At 43.9% G+C, this 11,575-nt stretch overlaps 1 protein-coding gene across 1 annotated transcript in view; it reads left to right on the top strand.

Moving 5' to 3' along the window:
- The first annotated feature begins 2,943 nt into the window (after window positions 1-2,943).
- The window catches only part of LOC107293800 (protein shisa-9), a 23,679-nt gene continuing 15,047 nt past the window's right edge, over window positions 2,944-11,575 (top strand). The window contains exons 1-2 of the mRNA XM_015822982.1: window positions 2,944-2,971; window positions 4,059-4,214. Of these exons, the coding sequence (XP_015678468.1) occupies window positions 2,944-2,971; window positions 4,059-4,214 (184 nt within the window). The remainder of the gene's footprint in view (window positions 2,972-4,058; window positions 4,215-11,575) is intronic.

The following is an 11,575-nucleotide window of genomic DNA, read 5'->3' as shown; positions in this document are numbered from 1 at the left end:
AACCCCCTACTCAAGCAGGAAACCCTATACCATTAAAAGACAAATGGATATCCAGTCTCTTCTTAAAAACCTCCAGTTATGGAGCACTCACAACTTCTGAAGGCATTCGTTCCACTGGTTCATTGTTCCCACTGTCAGGAAGTTTCTCCTTAGTTCTAGGTTGCTTCTCTCCATCCACGCCCACCCAGTAGGCTGCACCCACTCTGGCCACACCCACCCGGCCCCCCCAGGGCAACCCCAATGCTGATGTGGCCCTCAGTGAAATTGAGTTTGACACCCCTGGCCTATAGACTCCTTTTTTTTTTTCCCTTGCCCTCTCTCTGATGTGTTATAGCATATTTTAAACCTCTGGGTGTAGAAAGGAAGAAAGAGATGATCTCAGATATCTTGTGTAACTGCTTCTCTCTCTTTTTTTCTTCCTGGTGTACAAGGACCTGAGCAGCATTTGAACATGACAAATAATTAGAGGCTGTACGGGCGAGTGCCTTTTTCACATTGTGAATTCTAACGCGATCACAGAGGACAGGCTGTTGATGATGATGGACAAGAGGATTCCTTTCCTAATAGAGAATAGGAACAGCAAAACAAGACTGTGTTAGACCCTCTCTTCGGTTGACAATACTTGTAAATATTTGCTGTTCTTAAAGGCTGGGCCTTCTGCAACTCGAAATGTAGATGCCAATACTTAAAGGACTCATGCGTCTTTATCCAGAATGAGCAAAAGAGCACAAGAAGAACCTAAAGAGATCCCATCTAAGTCTTCTAGGTCTCACAGTGGCCAACCAAAGGGATCCATGAACCTCACAAGCATGGGCAAAAGAGCTGACATCATTTCCCACGATGACTCTCTAGCCATTGATATCTACGCTATGCAGCAAGGGTCTTCAAACTTGGCCCTTTTATGACTTGTGGACTTCAACTCCCAGAATTCCTCAGCCAGGCACACTGGCTGAGGAATTCTGGGAGTTGAAGTCCACAAGTCATGAAAGGGCCAAGTTTGAAGACCCTTGCTATACAGTCTATGATGTAGATTGCCTACAGCCTTGAGGAAGGGAGGACGAGGATCACAGTGGGTGGAATGGCGCTGCAAAGTGGGCAGGACCACCTCACACCCCTAGATGGATCTAAGCTCTTTTGAGTGATCAGGATTTGGGGAGGAGGCCTTTAAAAATAAAACTTTGGACGACGTAATGGTATAACTGTCACGTCTCCTCTCTGTTTGCTCCATTGGCTGATTTCATAGACACGTCCACGTCATTTCTTGGCAGGAAGATGAAAATGGTTTTCTATTGTCATCCACTGGGAGGCTTTTATTGATTAATTGTCATTAGCAAGATGGGAAAGCAGGATGAGACGCCCTGATTGATGGGGAGCCAGAACTCAGAGACCGTTGTCAATACATGGGCAGGACTGCAGTATGTCCAGACATTATAATGCACCCCCTTTCCGCAGCATCTGGGGATGGGCAAGGATGGCAGAAGAATGATAAAATTGGTACGGCAGCATCCCCATGCAAGCTCAGGCTTTTCTGCACAGGTAGCCCTTGAGTTGCAACCATTCCTTTAGCGGCTGTTCAAAGTTACAACAGCTCTGAAAAAAGTGACTTATGACCATTTTTCACACTTACGACCTTTGCAGCATCCCCATGGTCCCAGGATTAAAATTCAGATGCTCAGCAACGGGCTCATATTTATGATGGTTGCCGTGTCCCAGGATCATGTGATCATCCTTTGCGACCTTCTGACAAACAAGGTCCACTTAACAACCATGTTACTAACTTAACAACTGCAGTGATGTTGGGCTCGACTGTGGTCATAAGTCAAGGACTATGTGTCCTTCTGTTGCTTCCTTCGGATGAAGGCAGCAAACTCCTGCAGACCGCACCATCTTTTCGTATCAAGGGTTGACATTGTGGCCTCTAATGCGCTGTAGCATTTAAAATCCCTTTCCGATTAATTTCAAAGATCCGTCAAGTTTTGACATTTGAATGAGACTTTTCTGCCATTTTTCAAACGATCCTTACCCCATTTTTAATTACATCCTCCAGAATGTATATCTAGCCATTCAAGATATATATATATATATATATGTTACAACACAGCCAACCACCCAGGATGTTGCAACACAAAACTCAGGATATCACTACACTAGATCTCAGGATGTAATCACACAACCCATTACCCAGGTCGTTATAACACAAAAGACTAATGGGCACATAGCCAGCACCTCAACTACTCAGGATGTTACGAAACAGCCGAACAATCCGCAAACAATAACTCCCACACAGCCAACCAACCCACCTACAGCAACTAAGCCAGCACTCCACACACACACACACCAATATTTATAGAGAGACGGCAGCTCCAATCACACTTTGCTCGCACAAGCACGAAGCTTGTATATATATATTCCCCCTTGCAAGCCACTTCTACTTTGTAATATCCTTCCGATGCGGACCCCACAAAAATTAGGTGACGATCTCTTCTCTTCCTCCATCTCTCTTTAAATATTACGGGGTGAAATTGCAGAGCTGACTTTAAGGATGCAAGAGAGGGAGGGAAAAAAAATAGATTTAACTTTCTTTCTCCACCCTCTCCTAACTCCCCGACTTGTTTTCTTCCGTTTCTTGTCTCCTTTCATTTTCTTTGCAACTGCTTATTTAGTAATAGATTCTGTTTCCTGCTTCTTTTCTCTGTCTCGCCTTACTCGGCACAGGCACACCCGGCTCTCTGCTTCTCTTGTTGACAATTCCTCCTTCGGGGGGGGCATAAGCACTCGAGGCTCCACTGAGAGAGAGAAAAACACAGCCAAACTCAGGCACGCCCCGAGCAATCATTTCATTTTTATTTTATTTTTTTGGCTGTTTTCCTCGCGGGCTCCTAGGAAGAAGGTTTGAACGCAAAGGGTTCTACAGAAAGGGAGAACAGTAGAGTAGTTAGAGGTATGGCCAAGCTTTGTTCACAGTCAGCTTGTAAGCCAGGGACATCTTCTGGCTTGTAATCAGAGGTGGACGATATGACCCATTACCGTGCAAATTTTGCTAGGAACCTAGAGCTAAATTCATTACGCCCTTGTTAATCCAGTGGAATCAGTCTAGCTTAGAAGAAGACAAAAACATCTATTTTTTTTCGTTGTTGTTGTCTGATGAAGAGAACCATGTGATAAAACGAATTGCGTTGTTGGCAATGACTGCAAGGAAGATACGAAGGCACCTTCTGGCAAATAGTGCTGTTAATGTTAAAGCAGATGCATTGAAGTGATATGATTGCTGTACGCAACTTGCTAAAAGCTGTGGTTGCAAACAAATGTTTAAATACGATACAAAGAAGAGAACAAGCCCCGTTCCTTTCTAGCATTGATGATAGTACCTAGTTAGGTAATGAAACGTCTGCAAGTAGATAACCAAGTTCAGAGAGCACCAATAACCCCATAGTCCTCCACCTCCTCTTCTCCACAAACCCCACGTTCCCTCCTAGCACTGATGATGTTACCTAGTTAGGTATTGAAACGTCTGCAAGTAAACAACCAAGTTCAGAGAGCACCAATAACTCCATAGTCCTCCATCTCCTCTTCTCCACAAACCCCACTCCCTTCTAGCACTGATGATGTTACCCAGGCAGGTAATGGAAGGTCTGCAAGAAAACAGCCAAGCTCAGAGAGCACCAAGGACCTCACATTCCAATCCTGAGCTATAAGCATTATCTTCTAGTGATACTATACAATATAATAAAGAAAGGGAAAATGGCATAGTGAGTGGAGGAGTGCTCAAGTTCCTTTCACACAGGGCTTGAAACACAGGGACACCTTCTGGCTTATAATAATAATAATGAACAGGTTGGAGTCAGTTAAAGGACTGGGTTGTTTGGTGCTTATATCTCACCAGTTAAACAGTTAGACATGGAAAAATACGAATGACTATTTGCAATGGCCAAGTTAATAAGCTGGCCTGCAGTGTTAATCATAATTGTTTTTTGGGGAGGAGGTGCGTCCTTGGATTCTGGTTGAACTCCTATTTGTTTTCAGAAAGGTGACTTCTTCTATTTATTTTTTTTCCACAGACGCAACCCAGATGAATAATGTCATGCCGACATCACCTCTACTTCCACAACTGGCTCACCCACACTCTTTCCCAAGCATGGGACAGATTACAAATCCATATGAACAGCAGCCCCCAGGAAAGGAGCTGAATAAGTATGCATCCCTAAAAGCAGTAGGTAAGCACAGTAAAATGCCATTTTCTCTTGACTCAGCAGTTTCAAAATATCCCATTGATTTTTAATATTTATTCTGTTCCAGAAGAAATCTCAAGATAGATCAATTTTTGCAGGTTCAACGTTCATGGGAGTGGTGGATTACAGGCCACCCTCTTTTACTGACCAACAACCGGGAAGGGCAACTTGGCCATTAAGCAAAGCGATCACTAATTGCTTCCAAAGGTACTTTTCAAAAAAGCAACTGGATTTTCTTGGTTTTCTCTTTGAATATATTTGACTTCTGATCCAAGAGGTTTCTTCAGTTCACTTCAGAACTGAAGAGACTTCTTGGATAAGAAGCTAAATACTTTCACGAGGGAAAACACACACACAAGAAAGTCCAGTTGCCTGTTGAAAAGCACTTTTGGGACAACCAGGACCTGGATGATGTAGAATCTCCATAGACACAACTGTGCTTACGATCTGGTTGTAGCTTTCCTGTGCTTTACAGACCTGAGAAGGCCATAAATACAGTACAGGGATCGGTTGTAAAGTGATGATGTTACTTGGTTTAGATAATGAAACATCTGTAAGAAAACAGCCAAGCTCAGAGAGCACTAAGGACACTTCATTTCAACCCTGAACTGCAAATATTCTCTTTTAAAGTCACTTTTTCCATCACTGTTGAAACTGCAAACTAGCAAAATGACTAAATGAGTTGTTGCTTACCGTAGATGAGGATTGCCTTGTGCAGTTGACCAGAAACCTCAGGACCTTGGACAGCGCTAACGGGGGTTAATTGGTGTATGTGCTCACTAGTAGAGATGCTGTTTCAGCAAAAGTCTGGAAAAGAGAGATAGTTAGACTTTATTTGCCCAACGTGCTTGACTCAAACATAAGGTGGCATGTGTTTTGTAAACTCCAAAACCCAATTAATTCTGCCAGTCTCTCTCCAGTGAAATAGTTCTTGCTGTCTGGTGCCATACGAAGGTGACAAAGTAGCAGAAATGGACACGGGTGCCTAAGGCAATCCTCCGTAGTGTTTGCAATTCTAACTGAAGTAGGATTTTTAAATGATTTCCCCCCACTTTTGGAAAGAAAAGAAGTGGGCAGTGAAGCCCTATATTCCCCAGACTACCAGCAGCTGTGAGTACTAAAAATACAGTTATTGGCCAAACCCTCCCAGTTATCCTGGAATATCTCTTGCGAGTATAGGAAGGTTTTTTGACGAGGAGAGCCAGGAGCTGGCTGTGTAATGCAAACAGGCCCTAAGAAAACTGGAAAAATCTAATATTCTAATCATTTTACCCCTTCTAGAGGTGGACACAGCCCAGGATATCATTGTCCAGAATATATAAGCAGAGTCATTATTCCAGCAATGACTTTAAAACAAATAAAGCATTAAGAGAAACAGTTTGGGGTAATGGTCAAGGTGCTGGCCTAGAAGCCAGGAGAACATGAGTTCTAGACCTTCCTTAGGCATGGAAGCCAGCTAGGCGAATTTGGGCCAGTTTCTCTCAATTCTGTTGTTGTTGTGGGAAAAACAGGAAGCAGGGATACTAGGTATGTTCAGATTCATGAGTGGGGTTTGTGTGTGTAGATAGATAGATAGATAGATAGATAGATAGATAGATAGATNCGGCGGAACCGCGTTCCGGCACCTTTTTCCGGGCCGGCCGCACCGGAAATAGCCCCTCCCACACCGGAAATAGCCCCTCCCAAATTTTACTTGCATTCCTGTTCTCTAAAGGGGCGGTCCTAGGGTTTGATGAGGGCGTGGCCAGGTTTGAGTTCCGCCACCTTTTCTCCGAGAAAAAAAGCCCTGGATAGATAGATAGGAGAGAGATAGCGATAGAAAGAGAGAACCATCCTAATTGTGTGTTGATGATAGATGATAGATAATAGATAGATGGATGGATGGATGAAGAGAGAGAGAGAAGTCTCTTGAGTGTTTGTGTGTGTAGATAATGATGAAGAAAGAGAGAAAGAGAGGGAGGGAGGGAGGGAGGGAGGGAGAGAGAGAGAGAGAGAGAGAGAGAGAGAGAGAGAGAGAGAGAGAGAGAGAGATGCTGATAGATAAGCTGATAGATAAGCTGACAGGGCTTGCTATTCATATAACTCCTGCCTTTTGGGATGTTTTGGTTCTTAAAGAGTTATGTTAACTTCTATAATCCAAGACGCCAACAAATCTGTGCAGCAGGACAAGCTATGGGAAAATAATCCTGAAAGCAAGTCCAGAATTGAAGACTGGATTATGTATTCAGGCTATGAAAATGCTGAGCTGAGTAGAATACTAGGCTGAAACCATTAGGGTGCCCTGAATTCCGTTTTAGGCCCACCTCCCGTTTGATCCTGATAGGTGCGCATATTTCCATAGCTCTACCCATTGTAGGGTGAAAAAGCAAGGGAAGAGAAAAGAATGGAAAGTAGAAGTCAACTTGTCTCCCAGCCACATCTGGAGGATCCAGTGTCTCTACCTGATGTTTACAATTTGCTTGTCCAGCAAAAATTGGAAAGTGGGGGAGGGGGGAGGGAACCCTTAACCTTTAAGCAAATTAACCACCTCCATCCCTCAGGACTGGCACAGCCAGGCATCTAGGAGTATGCAAAGAGAAAGTATTGTGCCCAGCTAATCTCAGAGGAGTTACCAAAAGGAGGAGAGATTGTTGTTCATTAATGAGGAGGCTAAAAGCGGATAGAGCACCTGTTTCAGCTCCCAGAGGGCGGTCAGAGCTGAAAAGGCTATTGTGTGTCTCAGATTTAAATACCACAAGAGATTTTATACGGATACATTTCAAAGAACAAAAGCAGACCCCTTTCCCTCCCCAGGCCTGTAATTTCACCTTGTAATTAGCTGTAGCTCTAAGAATTCGTGAGAAATAACTCAAGGTCTTCCAGAAAGGCTAAGCCACTTTGTCCCCCCCACCCAGGGAGACATGAACATTCACTCTGCCTAACAGAACCTCAGGTTCACAACTTTTCATTTGCTTAAAACAAAGCAAGGGTGAGGTGAAGGGAGGACGCTGTGAAGACAGCCTAGGAAGTGTCTTATTGTGGGGTCCTTGGTGCTCTCTGAGCTTGGTTGCTTTGTTGCAGATGTTTCATTACGCAATGTTTCATTACGCAATGATGATTAGATAAATCATCAGTGTTAGAAGGGAGAGGGTTTGCTCTCTGTTTATGTACAAGCGACTTGCCCTATCAGTGTTGGTGGGAATGTTCTTGGTGGATTCTGGATTAGGAGATTGTTTACTATTTGATTGAGTGGTGATTCCTTGATTGAGGCTTTGTTGGGCTGTTGCTTGTGACTTGGTTGCATATAAACAGACAGCAAACCTCATTCCCTTCTAGCACTGATGATGTTACCTAGTTGGGTCATGAAACATCTACAAGAAAGCCAAGCTCAGAGAGCACCAAGGACCCCATAGTCGTCGTCCTCCTCCTCCTCTTCCTCCTCCTCCTCCTCCTCCTCCTCCCTGCAAACCCCACTCCCTTCTAGCACTGATGATGTTACCTAGTTAGATAATGAAATGTCTGCAAGTTCAGAGAGCACCAACGACCTGACAGTCCTCCTCCTCCTCCTCCCATAAACCCTACTCTCTTCTACCACAGATGATGTTACCTGGTTGAGCAATGAAACATCTGCAAGCACCCCACAGTTCATCCCTGGGCTACAAAGATTCTTTATCTTCCACGGTTGAATCCGTTCAACTGAGAAGTGAAGAACTAGTGTCGAAGGGTACCGTCTGGGGATTTCATTGTCTATCACTAAGAGAAGTTATTTTTCCTAGGAGTTGCTGACCTTTAGTTTAGTGGACCCACCATCCAAAGAAGCAGTACGCTATAGTCCTGCTCGGTGCATCCTAAATTTCCCACCCGCCAAACAGGTTGCTCACAACTTCCTGCCCTCCCCATTTCAGGATGTGCTCCACAAATGCCTTCCAAAGATCATGCTACTTCCTGTCGGTTGTGGATATGACTGAAGTCGGATAAATGTGTGTTTGCAAATGCTCTCGTGAACAATACGAATGCTTGTGGCTGCTTTGAAGATGCCACCATGGATGATGGGCCCATTAATTAGGGGAAATCTATTTGCTACCCAAGAGCAGCCTATTTGAACGCAGGATGTGTTTTTCTCTTAGTGCAAGGAAATTGCAATGTCTTGCAACCCCTTGACTTCTCCAGCACCGAAGGAAGACGAATAACTAATTGCACTACTCCCTTCTCCCAGTGAGATTGTTAAAAGAAAATAATAAGTCAAAAGCCTGCTTCTCAGGCTTGTCTTCGTGCTAGGGTACGGTGGTCTCTCGGGGGTTTCTGTAGCACTTTTATTATTCATGTGGAAAAACTGCTGAATGTGGAAAGATTCTCTCTCTCTTTTTTTCCCCTTTGATTAATCAAACTTGGGGCAGTTGGTTTTTTTTAACTCTCGTATTTAAACGGTCGCTGCTCATTCATGTGCCCGGGATGTGAGCAGAACAAAGCTGAATTCATTCATCACAGTTGGCTGGAGAAAGGAGTTCATTGCTGATAATTCTGAGGTCCAGGGCTGCATAAATATTTTCAACCTGGCTTGCTTTTGGTCATTCAGATAACTGTGATGTGGGTGGCGGAGGGGGCGTCTTTCCCAAAGATAGCAACAGCAATAGCATTTAGACTTATATGCCACTTCACAGTGCTTTACAGCCCTCTCTAAGCAGTTTACAGAGTCAGCCTGTTGCCCACAACAATCTGGGTCCTCATTTTACTGACCTTGGAAGGATGGAAGGCTGAGTCAGTGGCAATAGCAATAGTACTTAGAATTATATACCACTTCACAGCACTTTGCAGCCCTCTCTAAGCGGTTTACAGAGTCAGCCTGTTGCCCCCAACCATCTGGCTCCTCATTTTACTGACCTCAGAAGAATAGAAGGCTTGAGCTGGTGAGGATCGAACTCATGACAGTCGGCAGAGTTAACCTGCAATACTACATTCTAACCACTACGCCATCACAGCTCAAGATGCTTATCCCTTGCAAATATATTCTCTCTAATTTGAGGGATTGCAAGAATGGGATGAAAATCTTCCCCATTGAAGAGGACAGGAAACATTGCTTCCAGAGATGCAATTTTGTGATGCCTCCATATCAATAAATCTGAGAAGCTATATGAGATTTACTTCTGGGAGATGGAATAAGTACGTTGTCCTTCCAATCAGCCCTTTGAAACTTCCTAACAGTGGGGAGAATTAACCAGTGGAACGGCTTGCCTTCAGAAGTTGTGGGTGCTCCATCACTGGAGGCTTTTAAGAAGAGATGGGACAGTCACTTGTCTGAAACGGTATAGGGTCTCCTGCTTGAGAAAGGGGCTGGACTAGAAGACCTCCAAGGTCCCTTCCAATTCTGTTATTCTTTGCTACATTGTGGGTGGATATAAAGCAAATCTTAGGAATAGAAGAATGGAAGATGTTTTGCCCTCTGAGAAACTGCACAGCTTTCTTATAAAGTAAATAAAAGGGGGAACCCAAACATGGCTGCAGGCCAAAATCTGTTTTGATGCTGTTTGGAAAAGGGGGAACTGAGGTTGTGCATTCTAACATATCCCCCTTTGTTAACCTCAGTGATGCTAGACTTGTAAAAATGTGGTCTCCGTCAGGCGCTGCAGACTAAGTAGCAGATCATTAGTTTCCTCTTTGCCTATACTGCAATTTCTAGAATTTGCAGCTTCTAGAAGTACCTAGAGGAAATAAATTTAATCAAATCAGTGTGAGCCTTGGCGTAAAAAAAAAAAGAGAAAACCGTGACTAGTGAACTCTCACTAGTGTATTCTCACCATTTGAAGCAGGCAGGACACGCAAGCTGGGTTTGACCTGATCTTCCAGTTCAGGGAATTCAGACAATTCAGAATTCAGCTTCTGAGCATGGAGAGATGTGTTAAAAAAGACCAGGTTGAAAAATGAGGGTCATAAATGAAAGTACCTTCTCCAGGAGAAGAAATTGAGAGCGGTTTTTTTTTTCTTCTGATTTTATTATCATTATTTTCCTCTGGCGTTCTGAGTGAATTGCTTGAGCAGAAGACCAAAGGGAGATCAAAATCTTTGGTAGATCAAGGTGGAAAGCACCGGCAATTGGTAGTTCCTGGGGGGGGCCACACTTTCCTCAGTCTTATTTCAAGTCTACTGCAAGCTATCAGCTTAAATCATTCAGAAGAAGTTCCAACTCTTCTTCCTACAGTGTGGGGAAACAGAAATGTAGAAGGGGGAAAAAGGAAAATAGAAAGTAGGAAAAAGTACACAAGTATGTCAAAAAGAGGAAAAATGGGACACCCACCCCCCCAGCACCTTCATTTTCCAGACCCAGCTGTCATTGGGCACTAAATATTTCCATATATCTAACTCGATTGATTGTCAGGGGCAACAACTAGATCCACACATGTAGAGTTCAAACCTGCTACTTTATTCTCTATGCCTATTCCACAGGAATCTCCCCAAACTGAAAGCTTTCATCTGGGAAAGACCAGATAAGGTTCAAAGGCATTCAGGGCAGGGCAGACCTAGCTCTTTTGTGTTTGTGTAGTTTGAGCCTTCCTCTTAATGGGGACAGTTGCTCTTCAACATCAATTGCGTGTCATCAAGTTGGTGCCAACACTTAGCGAATACACAGAATGATTTTCTCCATGATGCTCAGTCCCTAACCTGGTCTTCAGGTCTTCCAACCCATCATTGCTCTAATTTGAATCCATCCACCTTGCTTTTGGTCATCTTCTTCTCTGTCCTTCCACCTTTCCCACCATCGTGGCCTTCACAAGGGAGATGAGCTTTTCCATTGTTCAATTCATTATGTTCCATCAACATATTATAGATTCCTAGCATCATGTAGATACGGTTTCTCTAGGGGGATATGTCCCTAACCTGGACCTTCAGGTCTTCCAATAGTGCAACCATACTTGGAATACTGCATCCAGTTTTGGTCACCACGATGTAAAAAAGATGCTGAGACTCTAGAAAGAGTGCAGAGAAGAGCAACAAAGATGATTAGGGGACTGGAGGCTAAAGCATACAAGGAATGGTTGCTGGAATTGGGTATGTCTAGTTTAACGAAGAGAAGGACGAGGGGGGACATGATAGCAGTGTTCCAATATCTCAGGGGCTGCCCCAAAGAAGAGGGAGTCAAGCTATTTCCAAAGCACCTGAAGGCAGGACAAGGAGCAACGGGTGGAAACTAATCAAGGAGAGAAGCAACCTAGAACTAAGGAGAAACTTCCTGACAGTTAGAACAATTAACCAGTGGAACAACCTGCCTCCAGAAGCGGTGAATGCTCCAACACTGGAAGTTTTTAAGAAGAGACTGGACAGCCATTTGTCCGAAATGGTATAGGGTTTCCTGCCTGAGCAGGGTGTTGGAC

Source organism: Protobothrops mucrosquamatus, unplaced genomic scaffold, assembly GCF_001527695.2.
Source record: "Protobothrops mucrosquamatus isolate PMUCROS unplaced genomic scaffold, P.Mucros_1.0 scaffold1736, whole genome shotgun sequence".
In the NCBI taxonomy this organism is placed as follows: domain Eukaryota; kingdom Metazoa; phylum Chordata; class Lepidosauria; order Squamata; family Viperidae; genus Protobothrops; species Protobothrops mucrosquamatus.
The sequence above is the reverse complement of the archived record's forward strand: the minus strand, read 5'-3'. Positions and strand labels throughout refer to the sequence as shown.